Source organism: Hemitrygon akajei, chromosome 3 (assembly GCF_048418815.1).
Source record: "Hemitrygon akajei chromosome 3, sHemAka1.3, whole genome shotgun sequence".
NCBI classification, from domain to species: domain Eukaryota; kingdom Metazoa; phylum Chordata; class Chondrichthyes; order Myliobatiformes; family Dasyatidae; genus Hemitrygon; species Hemitrygon akajei.
The window spans coordinates 93,859,489-93,886,667 of NC_133126.1; the positions used below are offsets into that span (position 1 = coordinate 93,859,489).

The window sequence follows — 27,179 nt, forward strand, 5'->3', positions numbered from 1 at the left end:
AATCTTCCGATTCCCAAGGCTATCTTGACTATACTTCTTCCCACCCTGTCTCCTGTAAAAATGCTATTCCCTTTTTAAGATCCCAGGATGAGGCTTTCCTTTACAGGACATCAGAGATGTCCTCTTTCTTCAAAGACAGGGTTTTCCTTCCTCTGTCGTTGATGCTGCCCTCACCTGTATCTCCTCCATTTCCCAGACATTATTGCTCAGCCCATCTCCATGCTGACTTATTAGGGTTAGAGTTCCTCGTGTCCTCACCTATCACCCAATGACCCTTCGCATCCAACACATCATTCTCTGTAAATCCCTCCATCCTCCCCTCCCCACTCTCTACTTTCCACAGGGGTCGCTCCTTCCATGATTCCCTTGTCCAATTGTCCCTCCCCACTAATCTCCCTCCTGGCTCACGCCCCTGCAAGCAACAGAAATGCTACGCCTGCTCATTCACCTCCTCCCTCACCTCCACCCAGGTCCTTAAACAGTCCTTCCAGTGAGGAACACTTCACCTGCAAATCTTTTGGGGCAAATCACCTATAGTATCTGATGTTCCCAGTGCAGTCTCGTCTACAGCGGTGAGACCTGATGTAGATTGAGGGACCACTTTGTTGAGCACCTTCAGTCCATCTGCCAAAATCAGAATTTCCTGGTAGCCAATCATTTTAATACCTATCCCCATTCTGGTTCCAACATGTTGGTCCATTGCTTCCTCTTTTGCCACGGTGAGGCCACACTCAGGGTGGAGGTGGAACATCACATATTCCATCTAGGTGGTCTCCAACCTATAGCATGAACATCAATTTCTCCCTTCCAGCAACTTTTCCCCAACCCTTCCCTCGTCTTCAGTTCCCCACTCTGACTTACATCTTCTGCTCACTTGCCTATCACCCCCCCCCCCCCCCCGGTGACCCCCTTCTTCCCTTTCCCCCATGATCCACTCTCTTCTACTGTCAGATTCCTTCATCTCCCTACCGCTACCTTCCCCCCACCCATCACCTTCCAACTATCCTCCTTTCCCTCCCCCACCTTTTAATTCTGGCATCTTCCCCCTTCCTTTCCAGTCCTGATGAAGGGTCTCGATCCAAAATGTCGACTGTTTATTCATTTGCATAGATGCGGCCTGACCTGCTGAGTTCCTCCAGCATTTTGTGAGTGTTGCTTTAATATGCTGAATTACTTTTAAGCATCCTACTTAATAAAATAATAAGGATAATTAAGATGTTAAATTGCTTTATGATCGTAAATGAATATTTTATCATTGTAAATTATTATTTAATAAATGTTTAATCACTTTTGAATGATGTAAGGAACCGATGTTAAGATCCCAGCTGAATGTTACAGAATAGTAAATTATTTTATTATTTTATTTATTTTCATTCCCTTTTAAATGTTAAAACAAGTTATCTTGGTCAGAGCTCATCCTGGGGCCCAGCCCACCCCACAATGTGACGGCACTGCATCAGGCAAGGCTCTGCCTCCTGCACAGGCCCCCACTGTTTTCTGTTTGGTTTGCTTTGGGCAGCAAACTTATACTGGTGGATCTGGAAGTATAATTCTGTGGTTAGTATGTAGCAGATTATGAGGGTTTGGTCAGCAGCAGGAAAGTCAAGTTGAACAAGCCAGTCAATCACAGCCAAGCTCATGGTGAGGGCCGGTACTCACTTGGCATAGGCCTTCTCCAGTAGGGCACTCCAGAACTCGTTGCGCTCAGCTGATTTGGTGAATACCAGATGGTTGTTGAATGTAGGGATTCGATCATCAATGACAACATCCACCCACTCACCGAAACGCCAGAACTGCAAGAGACAATGGAGCAAGGATGGTGAGAGAAGGATGGAACTCCCAGTTCCTGCTGCCATTGGCTTCATGATGTGGGCCTAAGGTGTCCCACTCCAACTATCCAGGGGCACACACAGAATCTGTAGCAACATAGACCACACCCACATTATGGCCATTCAAGTTAAGGAAAATCAGCCTGATGGAATTCTCAAATCATAACCCCATAAACTAAATTTCACAGAGTGTAACACGAAGTTCTATCACCCTTCCTTTTTGAGCTCAGACAAAATTCTGGTAAATTTGCACTGTGTTCCCTTTATCTCCTTCCTTCTTTACCACCGGTTACTAATTGTGCATCGCCCTGACAAACCCGAAATACTCTTATATCTCCAGACTGAAGTACACTCAATCCGATTTCCAGTCTTTATTGTTCTCTCCTCCACTCCTGGCAGCTTCGAACATTGCTTCAAGTACTTAGGTGCTCAGGTGTGGTCTAACCACCTGTGTTTCAGAATTGCAACCTCCTTGTGGACTAACTGATGTGAAAGGCAACGTTCTGTTCAAATTCTGGATTATTCTGTGTGCTTGAGCAAGACGATTTAGTGATGTATATATGCATGGGGTCTCCCCTGCATTTGGATCTCCACTGCCTCGAGCCTTTGACCATTTGGCAAGTCATTTGTGAGCGTTCTTCTTAGTTCCAAGGTGAATGATCTCCTACAGTGAAATCCACTGACACAGTTTGATCCATTTGCTTACTCTACCAGCATAATTTTTTAATTAATTTCTGCCCCCCCCCCCCCCCCCACATCACTTACATTACAGCTTTCTCCGAGAATGACCTTACCTGGAAATGGAAGATCCCAGCATAGTTCTCAGTAAAGTACTGATCCTTCGGGATGACGCGGTACAACAATTTCTCATTGAGGGTCAGACAAGCAATGGCAGCCAGGAACCAGCAGTCACCTGATTAGAAACACAAAGCATCAGCATTCATTGGCTCTTGTCCCAGCCTGTGGAGGTACCATAATCCAAGACATAACTCCTGGGCAGTGTAAAATGTCTGCGAGGAACAGTTTTTCTTGGAGCTCCACCTCCAAGGCTCTTCTTCCCCAATGGAAATGTGTAAATGTATTGATCGAGATTGATCACTGCATCAAGACAAACATCTTGTGAGTATCAAGATGATAAAATGCTAACTCTTTCATCCAAAGTGTTTAACTCAGCTCTCATTCACACCAAATGCAATTCTTCTAAATTTAGTGATGACTTTGGCCTGAGCTTAGTGCTGGGAGGGTTAACACAGCATTCTGTTTCTGGAATCATATTCTACCAAAGGCCCTCAATGCTTTGCTTGTTTGTGGTTTTTTCATTGATTCTATTGTTTCTTTGTTCTGCTATGAATGCCTTCAAGACATGAATCTCAGGGTAGCATATGGTGACATGTACCAACTTTGATAATAAATTTACTTTGAACTTTGAATATTAGTTCCGTGGACAGACTGGAGAACAACCCAAGCTTCTCCAGTCCATTCACAGAACTAATGCCCCTCATCATTAGAACAAATCTGTTCTGCATCCTCTCAAAAGTCTTCACATATTTCCTTAAGTACATCACCTGGAACTGAACATAATCCTCTAGCTGTGGTCGTAGCAGTCTTTTATAAAGTCCATCATTGCTTTCTTGAATGCCCCCATGTCTCTACTTATTAATCCAGGTCCATGGTTCTTTTAACCATAACTATAATCTGTTTGGGCCTGCAGGCAGATTTTCTGTCTCACAGAGCCAGTGATTCAAGTTCAATCCTGACTTCCAGTGCTATCTGAATAGAGTTCTCACAGAGTCATACCACACAGAAGCAGTGTGTTTCTATGCAGTATGGCCCCCATAGCCATGTGAAACACCAAATACCATAATCCAGACATTGGTCTGTAGCCTTCAAAGCCGCAGCGATTTCAGTAGAGTTTTTTCAAGAAGTGACCAAGAAGATAGATGAAGGAAGTGTGGTAGACTTTGTCTACATGGACTTTAGTAAGGCCTTTGACAAAGCACCACATCACACAGAATTCAGGACGAGCTAGCCAATTAGATACAAATTTGTCATGAAGGCAGGAGACAGAAGGTGGTGGTAGAGGCCAGTGGCCAGTGGTGTGCTGTAGAGATTAGCGCTGGGTCCAATGTTGTTTTATCATTTATATATATAATTTGGGTAAGTATGTAGGTAGCATTGCTAGTAAGTTTGTGGATGACACTAAAATTGATGGTATAGGGGACAGTGATGAAGTTTATCGAAGATTACAATGGGATCTTGATCAACTAATAGAAGTTTAGATAGGTACATGGATGGTAGGGGCATGGATGGCTATGGTCCTGGCGCAGGTCAAAGGGAGTAGATAGTTTAAATAGTTTGGCATAGACTTGATGGGCCAAAAGGCCTGTTCTTGTGCTGTACTTTTCTACGACTCTATGTGTGTGACTGTGTGGGTTCCCACTGGATGTCTCGGTTCCTTCTGCATCCAAAGACCCGTTGGTTGTTACGTTAATCACCCCAGGTGAAGGTGGCTGGTGGCAGAATCAGGGATTGATGGTCATGTTACAGGGAGATGTGGGAGGTTTGGGGGAGGTGATGCAAATGGTTTTGGGACTTGTGGGAACACTCTGAGAGTCAATATAGATCTGATAAGCCAAACGATCTCCCAAATAATACAGCTTGCCTTGCCACTTACAACAAAACTTTCATGTAGATCTCACTGCTGTACCATTTTGGTATTGTGTCCTCTACTTCATTTTTCTCATTCATCCTGCTAAGAGGTAACAATTGCTAGTGGAACTGCTGCCTTAGTGCACTGGAGACCCAGGCTCAATCCTGGCCTCTGGTGCCCTCAGTGCAGCTTGCATTCCTCTGATAGCACGGCGCTCCTCCCATGTTCAAAATCGTTCAGGTCGGGCTGCTGTAAAATGTCTCTGCTGTGAGTGGCTGAATCTGGGAATATGGTGAACAAAATGGGATTAGTGTAGGATTGGTACAAATGGGAACTTGATGGCTGATATAGAGTCAGTGGGTCAAAGGGCCTGTTTCTGTACTGCATGACTCTATGTCAAATTTCATCTGCCAATTCACAGGATTGACTATGTCCTCCTGAATTCTGCTCCACAGAATTCACTATGCCTGGAACATTCAGGTCAACTGGGAAAATCAGGTTGGAAATGGACCTCAAGAGAGTGAGTTTGCTGAATGTCTATGAGATGGCTTTTTAGAGTAATTTATCATTGAGCATTCTAGCTAAACTGGATTGGGTGTTATGTAATGAACCTGAGGAGATTAGGGAGCTTAAGGTCAAAGAACCCTTAAGAGGGAGTGATCACGATTTGATTAAATTCAACTTGAAATTTGATAATGAGAAAGTAAGGTCTGACGTAGCAGTATTTCAGTGGAGTAAAGTAAATTACAGTGGCATGAGAGAAGAGTTGGCCAAAGTGAATTGGAAGGAGATGCTGGCAGGGATGTCAGCAGAGCAGCAATGATGTGATTTTCAGGGGGAAATGAGGAACGTGCAGGATAGATGTATTCCAAAAACAAAGAAATGCTCAAATTTCAGAATAGTACAACCATGGCTGACAAGGTAAGTCAAAGTTAATGTAAAAACAAAAAAGAGGGCATACAACACAGCAAAAATTAGTGGGAAGACCGAGGATTGTGAAGCTTTAAATTCCTACAAAAAGTAACTAAAATAATCATTAGGACGGAAAATCTAAAAGCAAGCTAGCAGGCAATATCAAAGTGGATAGTAAAAGCTTTTTCAAGTATGTAAAAAATAAAAGCGAGATGAGAGTTGACCTAGGACCACTAGAAGATGAGGCCAGAGAAATAATAATGGAGACAAGGAGATGGTAGATGAACTAAATGAGTATTTTGCATCAGTCTTCACTGTGGAAGACACTAGCAATGTGCTAGATGTTGAAGGGTGTGGGAAGAGAAGTGAGTGCAGTTACTATTACAAGGAAGAAGGTGCTCAAAAAGCTGAAAGACTTAAGGGTACATAAGTCACCTGGACCAGATGAAGTGCACCCTAGGGTTCTGAAAGAGATAGCAGTAGAAATAGGACAAAGATAGGACAAAGTTGGAATGTTTTCCTTAAGGGAAAATCTTGCTTGACAAACCTGTTGGATTCTTTGAGGAGATTACAAGTAGGATCGATAAGGGGGATGCAGTAGATGTTGTATATTTAGACTTCCAGAAGGCTTTTGACAAGTGCCACACATGAGGCTGCTTACCAAAATAAGAACCTATGGTATTACAATAAAGTACTGGCATGGTTAGAGCAATGGCTGATTATTTGAAGGCAGGGAGTGGGAATAAAAAGATCATTTTCTCATTGGCTGCCAGTGACTAGTGGTGTTCTACAGGAGTCGGTGTTGGGACTGCTTCTTTTTATGCTGTATATCAATGATTTAGATGAAGGAATAGATAGCTATTTTGCCAAGTTTGCAGATGATACGAAGATTGGTGGAGGGGCAGGTAGTGTTGAGGAAATGGGTAGGCTGTAGAAGGACAGATTAGGAGAATGGGCAAGAAAGTAACAAGTGAAATACAATGTTGGAAAATGCATGGTCATGCACTTTGGTAGTAGAAATAAATTTGCAGACTATTTTCTAAACAGAGAGAAAATCCATAAATTTGAGATACAAAGGGACTTGGTAGTCCTTGTGCAGAACAACCCTAAGGTTAACTTGCAGGTTGAATCGGTGATGTTACGAATGAAGGGAGCAAAGTCGCCCCCCCCCCTTTGAGAATTGCAAAATCGCTATTATTTCGGGTCTGAGACCCGGGAAATGAGAGAGATACACAGCATGTCAGGAAATGAGAGAGAGAGACGCAGGATCACAGCAAAGGCAGTTGTTATAGACAACGCAGAATACACAACCAGGTGGAATGTCTCTTGACAAAAGCGGAACGGAACCACTGATTACTGCTATTGTCTCTTGGAGAAGGAATTGTGTATTGAGTACTGTACTATTCATTGAAACCCCTCAGGGGATGACCAGAGTGGTCTGGTTGAGGGATTGCATCATCCCAACCTGATTGACATCTGAGACCCCGTGAGTGAGGATAAAAGACGGGTCTGGGGAACAACCCCTTCAGACACACCAGGAGAAACGTATAAGACCGGTGGGGGGCTTGTGTGTGTGTCCATCCTTGCCTGGGTGGCGAGTCCTCCACGGAACGATCTAGCTAAAGGACAGATACGGATCAAGACCATACCAAGGAAAGTCGGCAAGTTATTCTTCTATTTCTCTCTCTCTCTCTCTCTCTCCAACAATTGCAACACAGCGACGAACAAACGGCTGCAGCCTGTATGAACTGAAGTGAACTTTATATTTCCATCGGACAATTCATTATCCCCTAGACAACGATAGAGCTTATTTCTTATTGATTATTATTATACCCGCACTTTTAGGTTTAGTATTGACGACGTATATTATCTGTATGTTTGCATTGATATTATTTTTGTGTATTTTTACTAATAAATACTGTTAAAAATAGTATCACCAGACTCCAACGGACGTCTCTATCTTTGCTGGTAAGTAACCCAGTTACGGAGTTCGTAACAGTGGTGAGGAAGGAAAATGCAATGTTAGCATTCATTTCAAGAGGTTTAGAATACAAGAGCAGGGATGTGATGCTGAGGCTTTATAAGGCACTTGTGAGGCCTCACCTTGAGTATTGTGAACAGTTTTTGGGCTCCTCATCGAAGAAAAGATGTGCTGGCATTGGAGCGGGTTCAGAGGAGGTTCACAAGGATGATTCTGGGAATGAAAGGGTTATCATATGAGGAACATTTGATGGCTTTGGGTCTGTACTCGCTGGAATTCAGAAGGATGAGGGGGGATCTCATTGAAACCTTTCAAATATCGAAAGGCCTAGACAGAGTATACGTAGAAAGGATGTTTCCCATGGTGGGGTGGTGGGGGTCTAGGATAAGATGGCACAGCCTCAGGACAGAGGGGCATCCATTTAAAATGGAGATGCAGGGAAATTTCTTTAGCCAGAGGGTAGTGAATTTGTGGAATTTGTTACCACAGACAGCTGTGGAGGCCAGGTTGTTGGGTGTATTTAAGGCAAAGCAGGATAGGTTCTTGTTTGAACATGGCATCAAAGGTTATGGGGAGAAGACTGGGGTGTGGAGTTAAGGACAGGAAAAGAGGATCAACCTTAATGGAATGGTGGAGCAGTCTCGACAGCCAAATGGACTAATTCTGTCCCTGTGTCTTCTGGCCTTATGGTTGTAGGAACTATGCTCTGTGCATCCAAGTTCAAGCCAGTAACATTCACTCAGTCGCACCTTATCAGGTACTTCCTGTCTGTCTGTCTGTCTGTCTGTCTATCTGTCTGTCTGTCTTACTGAATAAAGATGCTACTGGGTGTACAGCATGTTTGTGGTCTTCTGCTGCGTGACCCATCCCCTTCAAGTCAACATGTAGTGCGTTCAGAGATGCCCTTCTGCATATCTCTGTAGTAACATTCAGTTATTTAAGTTATTGTCACCTTCCTGTCAGCTTGAACCAGTCTGGCCATTCTCCTCTGAGCCCTCTCTCTCTCTCACTAGCAAGACATTTTCACCCACAGAACTGGCGCTCACAGGATGATTTTTGTTTTTGTCCCTTTCGCTGTAAACTCTAGAAAGTGTTGTGCGTGCAAATCCCCAGGAGACCAGCAGTTTCCGAGATAGTCAAACCATCCTGTCTGACACCAACAATCATTCCACATTAAAAGTCGTCTGTATCACATTTCTTCCCCATTCTGATGTTTAGTCTGAACGACAACTGAACCTCTTGACCATGTCTGCATGCTTTTATGCATTGAGTTGCTGCCACTTGATTGGATGATTTGATATTTCCACTAATGAGCAGGGGTGCAGGTGTACCTAATAGAGTGACCACTGAGTGCATATTTATAAAACCAGGATGCCCCCTGCTCCCTAGAAATGGCCGAATGGAAATTTACCCTACACTTCTCTTTGATCAAAAGCACACGTTTTTTTACCACAACTCTTCTTCCTGTCACTCAGCTAACCTTCCACCCATGTTACGGCAGCCTGTTTTACTCTTAATGACAGGCCAACTACCTGACACTTCACTACATGCCTTTTAACAGTCAATACATACCATATTAACCACATATGCTCATCAACCCCCCCCCCCATTATATAATTAGTTCAACATGACTTGCCTTTCATAAATCTATTAGTTTTCTGTTATTGTCACACTTTGTCGAAGTATTAGTTCTGAGACTGATTATCATTTGCAAGGCTTTCCTACACTGAGGTTAATCTGCCTGATCTAGGATCATTAGGTTTATCCTTGCATCCCTTTTGAGCAAAAATACAGTATATCCTATTCTCTAGTACTCAGATGCACCCCAGAGCTGTAGATGATGGAAGATTTTGACCACAACTTCACGATTTCCTCACATACAACCTATCTGGACCAGATTATTTATCCACATTCAGTTCAGAGGCATATCCTCTTTTTCAACATCTCCCCAGAACAGAGCCTCATCTTCCTTTGCTGAGACTCTGATAGCATCATCTCCTTGGTGGACACTGATTTTTATTTTGTCAGGGTTTGGAATGCACTGCCTGAAAGGCAGGGATTGCAGGAGACGTCAAATGAGAACTAGATAAATCTTTAAGAGCAAAGGGAAAAGGAGAAGGTTTTTTTCTAAATTATGATGCAACTAAGAGATTGATGCAAAATGTTTGAAGATGCTGTTTTGAAGACTAGAGCTGATCCTGTCATTTAGCTCAGGGACTTTAGAAACATACAAATCCTACAGCACAATACAGGCCCTTCAGCCCACAAGGTTGTGCCGAACATATCTCTACCCTAGAAATTACTAGGCTTACTTATAGCCCTCTATTTTTCTAAGCTCCATGTACCTATCTAAAAGTCTCTTAAAAGACCCTATTGTATCTGCTTCCACCACCTTTGCCAGCAGACCACTCCACGCACTCACCACTCTCTGAGTAAAAAACTTACCCCTGACATCTCCTCTGTACCTACTCCCCAGCACCTCAAAACTGTGTCCTCTTGTGGCAACTATTTCAGCCCTGGGAAAAAGCCTCTGACTATCCACACGATCAATGCCTTTCATCATCTTGTACACCTCTATCAGGTCACCTCTCATCCTCCGTCACTCCAAGGAGAAAAGGCCAAGTTCACTCAACCTATTCTCATAAGGCATGCTCCCCAATCCAGGCAACATCCTTGTAAATCTCCTCTACACCCTTTCTATGGCTTCCACATCCTTCCTGTAGTGAGGCGACCAGAACTGAGCACAGTACTCCAAGTGGGGTCTGACCAGGGTCCAATATAGCTGCAACGTTACCTCTTGGCTCCTAAATTCAATTCCACAATACACCGTATGCCTTCTTAACCACAGAGTCAACCTGCGCAGCTGCTTTGAGCGTCCTATGGACTTGGACCCCAAGATCCCTCTGATCCTGCACACTGCCAAGAGTCTTACCTTTAATGCTATATTCTGCCATCACATTTGACCTACCAAAATGATGCACTTCACACTTATCTGGGTTGAATTCTATCTGCCACTTCTCAGCCCAGTTTTGCATCCTATCAATGTCCCACTGTAATCTCTGACAGCCCTCCACACTATCCACAACACCTCCAACCTTAGTGTCACCAACATACTTACTAACCCATCCCTCCACTTCCTCATCCAGATCATTTATAAAAATCACAAAGATTAAGGGTCCCAGAACAGATCCCTGAGGCACTCCACTGGTGACCGACCTCCATGCAGAATATGACCCATCTACAACCACTCTTTGTCTTCTGTGGGCAAGCCAGTTCTGGATCCACAAAGCAATGTCCCCTTGGATCCTATGCCTCCTTATTTTCTCAATAAGCCTTGCATGGGATACCTTATCAAATGCCTTGCTGAAATCCATCTACTGCTCTTCCTTCATCAATATGTTTAGTCACATCCTCAAAAAATTCAATCAGGCTCGAAAGGCATGACCTGCCTTTGACAAAGCCATGCGGACTATTCCTAATTATAATATAACTCTCCAAATGTTCATAAATCCTGCCTCTCAGGATCTTCTCCATCAATTTACCAACCACTGAGGTAAGACTCACTGGTCTATAATTTCCTGGTCTGTCTCTACTCCCTTTCTTGAATAAAGGAACAACATTTGTAACCCTCCAATCCTCCGCAACCTCTCCTGTCCCCATTGATGATGCAAAGATCATGGTCAGCAATCTCCTCCCTCACTTCCCACAGTAGCCTGGGGTACATCTCATACGGGCGATTTATCCAACTTGACGCTTTCCAAAATCTCCAGCATATCCTCTTTCTTAATATCTACATGCTCAAGCTTCCCAATCATCACTATTATCACCAAGAGCCTTCTCCATAGTGAATACTGAAGTAAAGTAAAGTACCTCTGCTATTTCCTCCGGTTCCATACACACTTTCCCACTGTCACATTTGATAGGTCCTGTTCTTCCACTTCTTATCCTCTTGCTCTTCACATACTTGTAGAATGCCTTGGGGTTTTCCTGAATCCTGCCCACCAAGGCCTTCTCGTGGCCCCTTCTGGGTCTCCTAATTTCCTTTTTAAGCACCTTCCTGTTAGCCTTATAAACTTCTAGATCTCTAACATTACCTAGCTCTCTGAACCTTTTGTAAGCTTTTCTTTTCTTCTTGACCAGATTTATTACAGCCTTTGTACACCACGGTTCCTGCACCCTACCATAACGTCCCTATCTCATTGGAACGCACCTATGCAGAACTTCACACAAATATTCCCTGAACATTTGCCACATTTTCTTGAGAACATCTTTTTCTAATTTAAGCTTCCAATTTCCTGCCTGATAGCCTCATAATTCCCCCTTACTCCAGTTAAACGCTTTTCTAACTTTTCTGTTCCTATTTCTCTTCATTGCTATGGTAAACGAGATAGAATTATGAACACTATCTCCAAAATGCTCTCCCACTGAGAGATCTGACACCTGACCAGGTTCAGTTCCCAATATCAAATCAAGTGCAGCCTCTCCTCTTGTAGGCTTCTCTACATATTGTGTCAAGAAACCTTCCTGAACACACCTAACAAACTCCAGCCCACATAAACCCCTTGCTCTAGGGAGATGCCAATCTATATTTGGGAAATTAAAATCTCCCATCACGACAACTCTGTTATTATTACACCTTTCCAGGATCTGTTTCCCTATCTGCTCCTCGATATCCCTGTTACTATTGAGCGGCCTATAAAAAACACCCAGTAAAGTTATTGACCCCTTATTGTTCCTAATCTCCACCCACAGAGACTCCGTAGACAATCCCTCCATTACGTCCACCTTTTCTGCAGCCGTGACACTCTCTCTGATCAACAGTGCCATGCCCCCACCTCTTTTGCCTCCCTCCCTGTCCTTCCTGAAACATCTAAAACCCAGCACTTGAAATAACCATTCCTGTCCCTGAGCCATCCAAGTCTCTTTAATGGCCACTTCATCCAAGTACTGATCCACGCTCTAAGCTCATCCGCTCTGTTCACAACACTGCTTGCGTTAAAATAGACCCATCTCAAACCTTTAGTCTGAGCGTGTCCATTCTCTATCACCTGCCTATCCTCCCTCACACTCTGTCTCCTATCTTTCTCTATTTGAGAGCCAGATGCCTCTTTCCCAATCTCTTCAGTTTGGCACCTGAGAACATTTCTATCACATACAAATTTTATTTGAATCCCCTGGCACTAAACCTGAATGACAAATGATTGCAAACTAACACAAATGTTTTTTCAGTCAGTCAGGGTCATCTCCACCTGAGAAGACCAGTGCAGGCTGTCTCTCCCAATATAGGCCATGGATAATACTTCAAGGCTGCAATGCAGAAATCATGTCTATAACCAAAATGGGCAACCTTTGCTTTTGATAAATTTAACTTTTGCTTTCACACCAGAACTGAGCATTCAGCCGTAGTCCATAGCTTCCAAAACTGTAGCCACCCATTCATCGAAAACAAGAGAAAATCTGCAGATGCTGGAAATCCGAGCAACACGCACAAAATGCTGGAGGAACTCAGCAGGCCAGGCAGCATCTATGGAAAAGAGTACAGTCCTGCTGAAGGGTCACGACCCAAAATGTCACCTGTACTCTTTTCCATAGATGTTGCCTGGCCCGCTGAGTTCCTCCAGCATTTTGTGTGTTGCTTTCATTCCATTATGATGGTGTAGGAGTTAAATTGTTGAATGAGTACTCCAGGATACGAGTTCCACTCTCACCATGTGACTGTCGAATTTAAATCCTTCTAATTGTAGTCTGACATTACTTTAGGGATGCTACTTATTAGTTATAGTTAGTTATTAGTTTCCATAAAACTACTGAAGTGTTGTTAAAAACCTATCCAGTTCTGTAAAATAGAGAAGGAAACTTGCCTTCCTTACACAGGATGACTTCAGACCCCACCAATGGAACTGACTCTGAAATATTCGAGTGTATTTTCCATGCCAGAACAAAATCCCTCTGCCAACTCTACAATGGTGAAGGAAAGGTGTTTGTGTGCACAGTACATGAGGCCTACTCTCTTGCATTTCCTCTCTTGGGTTTATTTGAGCTGCAGAGGGTCTTGCGTGAAGAGATTTATGCATAAACCAAAGTGTGGAATAATTTTTTTAGGCACGATGTTCTTTAGCCAAATTGCGTTGCTGTATGTGTTTGTGCATTTGTTTCAGTGTGAGGTCATAGTTTTTGTTCTGGATTTTGAGACTGAATTCATATCTGATTAATTTGACTGATTATTTTTCAGAACCAAGAAGATTAGTCCTACTATCTACCATGTTTCCACATTTCAGCAAATAACTTTTAAACCTCACCCTCTACCACTGTTTTCCATCACTGTGCTCCTCTCCCCTCTTAACCCATCTTCCAATTCTGAGACATAACAATTTTGGGGAGCACTGTATATCCGTCCTGTGTCTTGATTACGTCTCCTCTCGGTTTCCAATCAGAATCAGCTTCAATATCATTGGCAAATGTCATGAAATTTGTTAATTTTGCAGCAGCAGTACAATGCAATACAGAGTAAAAGAAAAACACATGTGAATTACAGTAAATATATATATAATATAACTTAAATGTTTATATATAATATTTAAATTACTAAGTACTGCAAAAACAGAAATTAAAGAAGTAGTGAGGTAGTGTTCATGGGTTCAATGTCCATTCAGAACTCTGATGACAGAGGGGAAGAAGCTGTTCCTGAATCACTGGTTGCGTGCCTTCAGGCTCCTGTATCTCCCTCCTGATGGTAGCAATGAGAACAAGGCATGATCTGGGTGATGGGGTCCTTAATGAAGGACATCACGTTTTTGAGGCATTGCTCCTTGAAGGTGTCCTGGATACTGCGAAGGCATGATGGAGCTGACTAAGTCTACAGCTCTCTGCAGCTTCAATCCATTGTGGGGGCTGCAGAGAGTTGTAAACTTAAGTCAGCTCCATCACGGGCACTCGCCTTCGTTCCAGACGGTGATGCAGCCAGTTAGAATGCTCTCCATGGTACATCTGTAGGAACTTGCGAGTGTTTTTGGTGAATCTCCAAATCTCCTCAAACTCCTAATGAAACACAGCTGCTGACCTGTTGGGTCCAGGTTAGATCCTCAGAGATATTGACACCCAGGAACTTGATATTGCTCACTCTCTAAAATATCTAAAATAGAGATAATTTACCCTGGTAAAATCCTTGGGAATCCTATTTCCTGCTACCTCAACCTTCCACTAAGTATGTTCAATGGAAGCACAAAAATTAGATCCACAACTTTTTGTAAGTTAGTAAGATACCGGTGCTAAGGTTAATTCTACTGACTTCCAAACATGAGTGCTGTTGCCAGGCTGAAAATTCTCACCGTATAGAATGAGGCTCAGAGAGCAATCCCATCAGTTCTACTTCTGCTGTTACTTTTCCATAACCTTTGTTCTCTCATATCGCCCAACAACTTTCCACTCATTCTCGTGCCTCTCCCCAGGGCAATTTGCAGCAGCCAGTTCATTTACTCATCTGTGCATCTTTGGGATGTGTGAGGATAGCAGATGCCTGATGGAAAATTAATGTAGTCATATGAAGAATGTGCAATTTTCACAAACAAGCACCTGAGGTTAGGATTGAACCAGGATAACTGGAGCTATGAGACAGCTGTTGAGCTGTGTCACTGTCATGGGTGCAAAAGCAATGATATCATAATCCTTCTCGGTATCAATTGTGAGCATTGATGGCCGAGGTTGGAATTTCTTGCCAACCTGTAATTACCCTGGACTGAATTACCCTTTCAGAGTGAACTAATCTTCTTAAGTATGTAAACAGAGTTGACAAAAGTCCAGATCGAGGAAAGTTAGTAAGTTATTTTCTTTAAAAGATAGCAGTATAGCAGTTTGATGACAAGTTTAGTCACACTTCGTTTCTTATTTCATTCTTACCTCTACCTAACAATAGAGAGGACAATATTAAACACACTCACAGGACCACTCCACAAGTGTGTGTGTGCTTGTGTGTGCCTGGTTTATTATTGCTGTCGTATGTCATGTAATTTGTTGTCTTACAGAAGCAGTAATGTACAGTGCATAAAAATTAATATGTTACAATAAAAATGAATGAATAAAATAATTATTAAATACATTGATTATTATTTATCTATTATTATCTTTTTATTACTTTATTCATAAATATTGATTAAATAAATGTTTATTTATTTAATAAAAAATATGGGGCACCACTGCTGTGTAGTGGTTGGTGTGATGTTATTGCAGCCCATGGCGTCGGAGTTCAGAGTTCAATCCCAGCATTCTCTATAAGAATGTCCTCCCTGTAGAATGTATGGGTTTTCTCTGGGTCCTCTGGTCTCCTCCCACGGTCAAGTTAAGTTTATTGCCATTTAACTATATACAGGTTCACTGTCAAACGAGGCAATGTTTCTTTGAAGCAGGGTGTAAAGCTCTGTAGTATAAATAACACCTAATTTATGAAAGTAAGGATGGATTACCCATAATAAACAAACTAAAGTGCATAAATTAATATTGTAAGGTTCAGAACAGATTAACTAGTGGCACTTTGAAGGTGATGTGGCAGGGAGTTCAGAAACCTAATGGCCTGAGGGAGGAAGCTGTTTCCCTTCTTGCTTTTATACATCGGAGTCTCCTGCCTGATGGTGGAAAGTCAAAGAGGATGCTGGATGGCTGGGTGGGAACCTTAATAATACGAAGGGCCCTGCCTATGCAGCGCTCCTGACAAAAGTCCCTGATGGACAGTAGGGAGACTCCTACCATCCTCTCAGCTGTTCTCACAGTCCTTTGTAGGGACTTCTGGTCTGATGCTCGACTGTTCACATACCAGGAGATGCAGCTTGTCAGGACACTCTTAATGGTGCTCTTAAAATGCAATTAAATTGAGTGGGGGGTGGGTGGGCCTCACTTCCCTCAATCTTTTCTGGAAGTGAAGGCACTGCTGTGCCTTCTTGTTCTGGGAGTGATATTAAGGGACCAGGGGAGGTCATCTGTGAGGTGAACTCCCGGGAACTTGGAGAACTTAACTCTCTCTGTGGAGTTGCCATGTATTCGCATAGGGAGATGGTTCATCTGCACCTTCCTGGAGCCCACAATCTACAAAAATTGGTACAGTCCAAAGACGTATTGGTTAGTAGGTTAATTGGTCATTGTAAGTTGCCCGTGATTCGGCTGGGGTTAAATCAGGGTTGTCAGGGATTGCTAAATTGTGCAGCGCAAAGGGCCGGAAGGGCCTATTCTGTGCTGTATCTCTAAATAAATAAATAGTGTGAAAAAGGAATAGTGAAGTTCATGGTCTGTACAGAAATCTGATGGTGAAGGGGAATAAATTGTTCCTAAAACACTGAGTGAGCCAACACACTTTTTGTCCCTCTTCCCTCTGGGAGAAGATTCAGGAGCTTGAAGATTCATACGGCCAGATTTGGGAACAGCTTCTTCCCAACTGTGATAAGACTGCTGAAGGGATCCTGACCCGGATCTGGGCCGTACCTTCCAAATATCCGGAACTGACTTGCACTACCTTACTTTCCCTTTTCTATTTTCTAATTATGATTTATAATTTTAATTTTTATTATATTTACTTTGATTTGTACTCTAGGGAGCGCGAAGCGCAGAATCAAATATCACTGTGATGATTGTACACTCTAGTATCAATTGTTTGGTGACAATAAAGTAGAGTGTGTCTTCAGGCTCCAGTGGTAGTAATGAGAAGAGGGCATACGCCTGATGGTGAGGATCCTTAATGGTGGATGCTGCCTTCTTGAAGATGACCTCAGTGTTGGGTGGGGTTTTGAGTGTGATAGAGGTGGCTGAGTCTACAACACTCTGCAGCCCCTCGTTCATTCCCGCACGTTGAACCTGCATACCAGGCAATGAGGCAGCCAGTCATAGTTCTCTCCAACATCCATCTGTATATTTGCCAGTCATTGGTGACATAATGCATCTCCTCCAATTCCTAACGAAGTAGAGCTGCTAGTGCATCTTCTTCCTAAATGCATCAATGTGTTGGGCCCGGACAGATCCTCTGAGATGCTGATGCCCGGAAACTTGAAAATGTTCACCATTTCCGTCACTGACTCCTCAATAAGGGCTGATGTGTGTTCTCTTGACTATCCCTCCCTGAAATCCACCATCAATTCCTTGGTCTTGCTGATGCTGAGTGCAAGGATGTTGTTGAACCTCACTCACCCAGCCTCTTCCTGCCCGTCTGAGATGCTGCCCACAGTGAATGGTGTCAGTGTTTGAGCCGTGACACTCAGTCACGAGGGTGAGCAAATAGAGCAGTGGGTTAAGCACACATCCTGGAGAGCTGATGATCAGCGATGAGATGTTATTACCAATCCTAATTGACTGTGGTCTCCCGATGAGAAGGTCAAGGATCCAATTGCCCAGGTTTGAAAACTTGTCAATTAGTACTGCGAGGGTGGATGACTAAGTTGAATGCCAAGCAGTAATGTGTGTGAAAATATGATTATGCTGTGTAAGTACATGTGGCATGTTCTATGTAAGTGCACATATGTGAATGTGCTCATGCAAATGTGTATTGGAAGAATTTAAATACAAAAGAGAAAAGAATGGATTAAAAATTCCAACTTCAGATCTGATTCCTTGGAATTAGCATTGGAGAGCTAAGAATATATAATACCGAATTACCAAATGATGAATTACAGTTTTCCATCCCTATGCAAAGGGATGGGAGGATTTGGCAAATTTCTCCCCACTCCTCTATTGCCCACTCTGGCCTCGTACCTCTTCTCACCTGCCTATTACTTCCCCTTGGGTCCCCTCCTCCTTCCCTTTCTCCTACAGTCCACTCTCCTCTCCTATCAGATTCCTTTCTCTCCAACCCGTGACCTTTCCCACCCACTGGCTTCACTTATCACCTTCTAGTTAGTGTCCTTCCCTCTCCCCACCTTTTTATTCTGGCATCTTGCTCCTTCCTTCTCAGTCCTGAAGAAGGCTCTCGGCCCAAAACATTAAATGTTTATGCATTTCCATAGATGCTGCCTGACCTGCTGAGTTCCTTCGGTATTTTGCATGTGTTGCTCTGGATTTCCAGCATCTGCAGATTTTTCTGTGTTTATGATTTGGCATCTGCCCTTATCACTCTGCTATCTTAAATGTTCTACATGCATTAAGGATGGGTAAGGATCAATACATTTGAGCTGTGTCCTCTGCCAGAAGCAGCAGTTGTTGGCGGGATGAGTGGGGGTAGTGGGCAAGACATGAGATGGTGTTTAGAATCTTCTAGCCTTAAGCAGTCCATTCTGTGACTGGAAAGGTTAACTTCCTAATTCTAACAATCAGTAATCTCCAACAGAAGGTATGGTGATGAATCCAAAAGGATTCTCCTCCACCCCTACGACTGTTTGGATAATCATTTAAATTGAGATATAAGAAACATTGAAAACCTACAGCACAATACAATACAATAAGGATTGGTGATATCATTATAAAACTTGGGAAGAACTTTTTAAAAATGTATTCCACTAAGGCCTCACTAATTGAAAGGGATAGGGATAAGGTCTTCACATGGATAACAAGAGAACCAATAGCTCTAAGGCCGCTGCCTGTGCTGATTTACCTTAGGCAACAACCCCTCCCCGATAAAACAATTTCTGAAGGTGGCCAAACGTTTTAATCCCAATTCCCATTCCTGTTCTCACATGTCGGTCCACGGCCTCCCCTTGTGGCAAGATGAGGCCAGCCGCTAGGTGGAGGAACACCATCTTATATTCTGCCTCAGTAGCCTTTAACTTGTTAGCCCTTCTCACCTGCTTAACACCTTCCCTGGGTCCCTTCCTCATTCCCTTTCTCCTATAGTCCACTCCTCTCCTTTCAGGTTTCTTTCTCTCCAGCCCTTTACCTTTCCTACCCACCTGGCTTCACCTATCACCTTCTAGCCATCCTCCTTCCTCTCTCTCCACCTTTTTATCCTAACAGCTTCCCTCTTCACTTCCAGTCCTGAAGAAGTGTCTCAGCCCGAAAAGTCGACTACACGACTATCAGTTCCATAGATGGTTCCTGGCCTGCTGGGTCCCTCTGGCATTTTATCCGTGTACCTTCTGAATTAATTTCAGTTTGTATGTTTCAGCTTGTCGTACAAACAGAATACTTTTGACTTGTTGCAGCATTACATGCTTTGAGCTTTACTCACCATCCATGACAGCCATGGCTCACATTGCAACAGCAAACAGCAGAGTTGGCAACACTCTGCCCATGTTCCTGACCCTGACCCCAGTTCTGGCTGCAAACCTACCCATGTTCCCAACCCCTGCCCTGGTGTTCTTAACCTTGGCCCTGGCTGTAAACCTATGCACACTCCCCAGCCAGATACCCTGCCACACTCCAGGGCCCAGCCAGCCCAGTCTGCGCATCCAGCCCCCACTCACTGAAGCTTCAGCCTTGATACAACTGCTCAAACCGCTGACTTTGGAATACAAACAAAATCAGATCAACTGCCAAAGCTTTTTATAGCTCATATAGGCTTTCACCACTGACACATTAAGTCTATGGAATGCTGACATATCAAACTACACCATGCGCAAATCTCATTAAAGGGTAATACTTTGGTTTTACGCTGCAGGTCTACTAACCACATCACTTCAATATGAAGTCAGGGATTGGGGAAGGAAGATGAGAACTGGAAACCCTTTAACCCAAGCTTTAAATGTATCAAGAGATCTCACACATGATAGCTGTTAGTCATGGGAGAGGTATGGTAGTGTGTCAGCTGGTGTAACACAGTTACAGCGTCAGTAACCCAGTTTTAATCCCACCGCTGTCTCCAAGGAGATTTTACATTCTCCCATGATCTTGTGGCTTTCCTCCAGGTGGTCGGGCTTCCTCCCACATTCCAAGGACCTGCAGGTTAGTAGGTTACTTGGCCGTATGGATGTAACTGAGTGGCGTGGGCTCAGAGAGTCGCAAGAGTCTGTTACCATAGTGTATCTCTAATAACATTTCCTCCAATAAATCTATGAGCCAAAGATGCTCTTCACTGGAAAAGAGACAACTTTCAGGGATCTTCAAGAGGCAAGAAGGTTGATACCTAATGTGAAGGAAATGGCATCGATAAGTGACGACCGTGTGTAGCTCTGATGAGAATCATCAGACGTTCCCGTTTAGAACAACTACAGCTGAAATCCAGTCACAGCCATGGGTGTTTCAGTAAGCACATCACTTCAAGATGTTTAAAATCTATCACGAATACAGGTCCTCTTTAAGAGAGCGGAAGTGGGGAAGCTGCATCAGTCAACAGGTATGAGTGAAACACTGAGGCCTTAGAATTCCTCTGCTGACTGTCCATCTGGTGAATGTACAGCCTCTGAAAAATAAAACTGAAAACCTCAAAGCAGGATAGTGATACCAGAGGGACATCAGGGCTGCTGTGTACATTGCTTCATGGCTAAGTCCCACCATTTCAGACGCAACACTGCAGCCCAATGACTTCACCATTCTCCACAAAGACATGACAACTGAGTCTTTTAAAGGCAGAGGAGGTGGAGTATACTTTATGATTAACTCACCATGGTGCACAGATGTGGCTGTTCTCTCTCAGTCCTACTCACCCAGCCCGGAACATCTAGTGGTCAAATGTCAGCTACTTCATCTGCTGAGGAAGTTTCATGCCATTATCCAATTAGTGGTATACATTCCACCTCAGACCAATGTCAAACCGCTGAGCAACTTCACCGGCAGACACACAGCGATGTCTTCCCTATCATTGCGGGGGATTTTAACCAGGCCAGCTTGAAGATGGCTCTGAACAACTACCACTAACATATCACCCGTGGAACCAGAGGAGCCAACACACTTGACCACTGTTAAACCACCATGAAGCATGCTTACCGCGCCATCCCATGCCCACACTTTGGAAGGCGTATCGCCCGGCTGTTTTTCCACTGCTGGTGTACAGGCAGAGACTGAAGACCACAGCACCAGTGGTGCGGAAGGTATGATCGAAGGAAACAGAGGAACACTTACAGGACTGCTTTTAGTCGGTGGACTGGACAATATTCAGGGATTCATCTTTGAGTCCGAATGAATACACCACAGTTGTCACGGACTTCATCATGACCTGCGCCTCTTCAAGGACATACTCAAACCAAAAGCAGTGGATGAACCAGAGTATTAACAGAGTGGCATTCAAAAACCGGTGATCAGAGCAACACAAAGCCTATGGAAGGCTATTTTAAAGGTGGAAAAACAATTCTGATTAAGGTTAGAGATGTCAGCTCTGGCAGGGTTTGCAGGCCATTACTTCCTACAAAGTGAAACCTAACATAATGAATGGCTGTGAAGCTTCACTCCAGATGAGCTCAATACTTTCTGTGCAGACTTTGAAAATCAGAATAAAACTACAAATCCCTACAGCATCTAATGACCCTGTGATCTCTTGACTCGAAGGCTGATGTCAGAACCTCTTTCAAGAGGGTGAACTGTCACAAGACATCAGGCCCCGATGGTGTACCTGGTAGGGCTCCAAAAACCTGTGCCAACCAACTAGCGGGAGTGTTCAAGGACATCTTCAATCTCTCACTGTTGAAGTTGGAGGTTGCCACCTTCTTCAGAAGGGTGACGATCATACCAGTGCCCAAGAAGAGCAGGGTGAGCTGCCTCAACCACTATCACCCCAGTGGCACTCACATCTAACTGCTTTGAGAGGTTGGGCATGGCTGGAATCATCTCCTGCCTAAGCAAGGACCTGGACCCACTGCAATTTGCCTATCGCCACAATAGATAATCTCACTGGCTTGCCACTTGGACTAGGATCACCTGGACAATAGTAATACCCATGTCAGGCTGTGGTTATTGATTATAGCTCAGCGTTCAACACAATCGTACCCACGGTTCTTATCAACAAACTCCAAAACCTGGGCCTCTGTACCTCCCTCTGCAGCTGGACCCTTGACTTCCTCAATGGGAGACCATAGTCTGTGTGGATCAGAAATAACATCTCCCCCTTACTGGCAATCAACACTGGTGCACCTCAAGGATGCAAGCTTAGCCCACTGCTCCACTCTCTCTACAATCTTGTGTAGCTAGGCACAAGTCAAATGCCATCTATAAATTTGCCGTCAACACAACTATTATTGGCAGAATTTCAAATGGTGACAAGGCGGCATTCAGGAGCAAGATAGTTCAGCTGATTGAGTTGTGTCACAGCAACAATCTTGCACCCAAAGTCATCAAGACCAAGGAACTGATTGTGGACTTCAGGAAGGGAAAGTCAGGGAAACTCACACTCGTCCTCATCGAGGGATCAGAGGTTGAAAGGGTGAGCAGTTTCAAGTTCCTGAGTGTGAACATCTCTGAGGATCTATCCTGATGCCATCATATCCATGCAATTACAAAGAATGCATGACAGAGGCTATATTTCATTAGGAGTTAAGGGAGAATTGGTACGTTACCAAAAACACTGGTAAGTTTCTACAGGTGTACCATGGAGAGCATTCTGACTGGCTGCATCAGTTGCATCATGGAGGGGCCACTGCACAGGATCAGACATCACCGCAGAAAGTTGTAAACTCAGCCAGTTCCAGTATAAGATCCAGCCTCCCCATCAAAGAGGACACCTTCAAAAGGCGATGCCTCAAAGAGGTGCCATCCATCATTAAGGATTCCCACCACTTAGGACATGCCCTCATCAAGGAGGAGGTCCAGGAGCCTGAAGACACACACTGAACATCTCAGGAACAGCTCTTCCCCTCTGCCTGGACATTGAACCAATGAACACTACCTCAGTACTTTTCCCCTCTCTTTTTGCACTACTTATTTGATTTATTTTTTATATATACTGAATTGTAATTTATAGTTTTTATTATTATGTATTGCAATGTCCTACTGCTGCAAAACAACAAATCTCATGACACACGCCGGTGATATTAAACCTGATTCTGATTCGCAGTGGGATACCTCGGCAAAATGATGGCAGATACCAGAATGGGAAATGGCATTGGAATCATTTGCATCTAATAATGTCCGGTTTTTAAAGGAGAAAAGAAAAGTTGTAACAGATTTCAGCGCATTGCCTAGCTGGAGCATCTGTTCCCTTGAAGCCTGTTATCTGCCAGACTAGAACCTGGCAAGAGACCAGGGACCCAGTCGACACAAGGGGCTGATGCTGACTTCAGTAACGTGCGTAATATTTGTTTTAAAACCAAATCTGCTAAGTTTTCTGAACCTGGAGCACTACCGCAGGACATGAAAAGGTAATACAAAATGACACCAAGAATACCATATATTAACACTACATGTGATAGAATTTGTCAAATGTGTTTCCTTAATCAATCTATAGAGGACCCAGATAAAAGGAGTGCAATACTGGATATCCTAATAGGAAATGAGGCAGGACAGGAATCAAAAGTGTGAGTAAGGGAGAACTTGGAATCTAGTGATCTTAATTCTATTAGTTTCAAGATAGATCTGGTCCTCGAGTTGAGATTTTCAATTGGAGAAAGGCCAGTTTTGATGGTATCTGAAAGGATCTGGCAGGTATAGATTGGGATAGGTTGTCTTATGGCAAAGGGATGCTTGGTTGGTGAAAGGCCTTCAAAAGTGAAATCCTGAGAATATGTGTGTTCCTGTTAAAAAAAAGGCGAGGCTAACAGGTTCAAGGAGCTTTGGTTGTCAAGGGATCTTGATGCCTTGGTTAAGAAGAAGGAGTGCACAGCAAGTATAGACACAAATGAGGTGCTTAAGGAGTACAAGAAATGCAGGAGAACATGAGAGGGAATTCCAGGAGGGCTAAAAGAAACCATAAGTTTGCTCTGGCAGACAAGGTGAAGGAAAATCCCAAGTGGCTTTTATGGATGTAATAAGAGCAAAGTGATAGCAAGGGACAAAATTTGCCCCCTTGAAGATCAACGAGGCCCTCTTGAAAATCATTGTGGTCATTTACGTGTGGAGTCAAAAGAGATGAGGAGATCTTAAATCAATCATTTGCATCTGTATTTGCTCAGTGATAAACAGAGAGTCTAAAGAAGTTATGCAAAATTATAGTAAGTTTATGGACAATGTTCCATCTAAGGTGGGCGGGTGTGCGCATGCATACACATCTTTTCTACCAGTACACAAAGGAATTTAAACTGTGCACAAAAGGCTGTCGTTCTCTACCTGGTTGGTATGTTAAGTATATTTCACAACCATACACAATTACATTTCCTTTTCCAGTCACTGATGTGGACAGTGTTGACAAATTGGAGTTTGTGATGATTTCTCTGCAAGTTTTAGAACTGCTTATTTATAGTTTTTATTGAAGAAATTATTGATTCACTATGTTGAATTCCAAAGAAGCAAAGCGTGCGAAGCACGGAAATGGCTTAATGAAACAGTATAAAGCTCATGAGGTCAGGAATGTGCAGCTACGAGAAATTTTTATGTACAATACAGAAACTGGTGTTATCTGAGTGTGTTAACACGATGCAAAAGTTGCTGGAGAATTTGAAAGTGGGAAGAAGTGGAGTGATATTTAGAAAGTTGACAGTATAAAGCACCATTTAGCAAGCAAATGGACAGTGTACAAAAGCTCTGGCAAGAAAATCCTTCATTATCCGCTATCGGCCTGCTACGTATGTTTTGTGAGAATGCGAGTGAAAACAATCAAAGCCAGAGGAGATCAAAGTTCATACTGACAGTGTTTTGCTAGCTGGTAAAATTAATACCTCTATATATAAAATTCAGTGTTCATTGTTGTCACTGGGCAAAAAATTGCTCAAAACAAGATTTTCATGCACACTGGTATTACACATTAGAAGGAACATTAGTCATGGAGCATGTACAGATCACAGAAGAGAAGGTGCTCGCTGCCCTGAGACAGATCAGAGTGCATAAATCCCCAGGACCTGAGAAGATGTCTCCTCAGATCTTGTGGATAGTGCAGAAATTGCAGGGGCCCTGACAGAGGTATTTAAAACATCCTTAGCCACAGGTGAGGTGCCAGAAGACTGGAGGATAGGTAATACTGTTCCATTCTTCAATCTAGTCCCTAAGAATAAGATCCCCATCTGTGTGAAAAACTTGCTTCTCAAATTTTCTTTAAGTGCATCCCTTTTCATTTTTAACCTATACCCTCTAGTTTTAGACTTCCCTACCTTTGACTATCTACCCTAACTATGACTGCCATATTTTTATAAACCTCAATAAAGTCACCCCCTCAGCTTCCTGTACTCCAATCAGAACAATCCTGGTGTCCAATTTCTTCTTGTAACTAAAGCCCTCCATTCTAGGCAACATCCTGCAAGTCTCTTCTCACTTTTTCTCGTGCTACCACATCCTTCCAATACCAGGGTGACCGGAACTACACATGATATTCCGAGTGTGGCCTAACCAATGTCATGTATAGATGCAACATGGTGCCACAGTTCTTATAATCAATAGCTCTCCCTGCCACTGAATGCAAGCAAGCTAAAGGCCATCTTCACTACCCTATACACTTGCATCTCCATTTAAAGGGAGCTATGAACCTGCACCCAAGGATCCTATGTACATACCTGGCCAGTGTTAGATTATTCAAAATATGACACTATTACAAAATATCTATCTGCCACCGCTCCACCCAACTTTCCATCTGTTCTACATCTCTCTGTATCCTTAGACAACCATCTTCACTATCTACAACTCCACCAACCTTCATGTTGTCAGCAGACTTACTTATCGGCCAACATGCATTCTCATCAAACATGTCAACCAACAACAATGAGGAGCATGTTGTCTGAAACAGCAGTGTGAACAAATGCAAGAGAAAAACTCTTCCATACCAGAACCATTTAAATACTTGAGAGAAAAGACCAAAAGACATAGGAGCAGAATTAGAGCCTCCGGCCCAGCTCTGCCATTCCATCATGGCTGATTTTTATCCCTCTCAACCCCATCCTCCTACTATCTCCCCATAAACTTTGATGCCCTTACTAATCAACTTCCGCTTTAAATATACCCAGTGACTTAGCTTTCACAGCCGTCTGTGGCAATGAATTCCTCAGAGTCACCAATAAAGAAATTCAGCCCACCAAGCCCATGCTGATCATCACTCTCTGACGTTAATCCTATCTCTTTCATTCTGCTCCTGTCCTCATCAGTTCTCCCCAGATTCTAGCATTCTCCGAAACATTAGGAACAATTTACAGCAGTCAGTTAGCCTACCAAACTGAGGGGCTTTAGGATGCTGGAGTACCAGAGAGAAACTCACCAATGCACTGGTCACACGACAAGCTACATGGTACTTCTCTGTGATATGACTCTAAATCTAATAATGTCTGATAGATAGATCTGAGTAACTCTCCTCCTCTGTACTGGCTTCAACCCTAATCCTTTCAGAGAGGTCAGCATATGCCTCAGATGTTCTGCTTCCTCAGTAAAACATCGTCCTTACGCTCCTTAGCTGGGCTCGTATCTGAAAGATGGCCACTTGGACAAGGTTCAATTGAGTCATTACCAAGTACCAGTTAAAACCTTCAATGGAAGGAGAGAGAAATTCCAAGGAATCAACATAAATGCTAAATTCAGTAAAGGTTTCCAGCACTAAAATGGAAGAATAAAACCAGTCCAGAGGAAAGGGGCAAGTTCACCTCTTTAGATTCTATCCAGCATACAAAAGGAGCAATCGAAGCGAGAGGCTGAAGGCATCGCAGAGAGAAGGTCGTTTTTCTTTTCTGTAACTGATCGGGATAAAGAGGCTAGCCTGTTCAGGCGCGCGATGTAGCGCGCCAAGGTTTAAAAGAAAGACTGCCATATACAGCAGCCATCGTCGTAGCGGCCATCATCGGAGTGGACTGAGTCGGAGTGGGACGGCTTTCTCTCAATCAGGCTTTGGCGAGAAACAGGCAGA

General features: G+C 43.4%; 1 protein-coding gene across 3 annotated transcripts in view; it reads right to left on the reverse strand.

Moving 5' to 3' along the window:
• Nucleotides 1–27,179, reverse strand: part of LOC140725212 (calpain-3-like) — a 138,261-nt gene that overhangs the window by 63,818 nt on the left and 47,264 nt on the right. For all 3 annotated transcript variants that reach the window (XM_073040364.1, XM_073040362.1, XM_073040363.1), the window contains exons 3-4: nt 2,624–2,742; nt 1,660–1,793 (exon numbers count right to left, since the gene is read on the reverse strand). In XM_073040364.1, the coding sequence (XP_072896465.1) occupies nt 1,660–1,793; nt 2,624–2,742 (253 nt within the window). The remainder of the gene's footprint in view (nt 1–1,659; nt 1,794–2,623; nt 2,743–27,179) is intronic.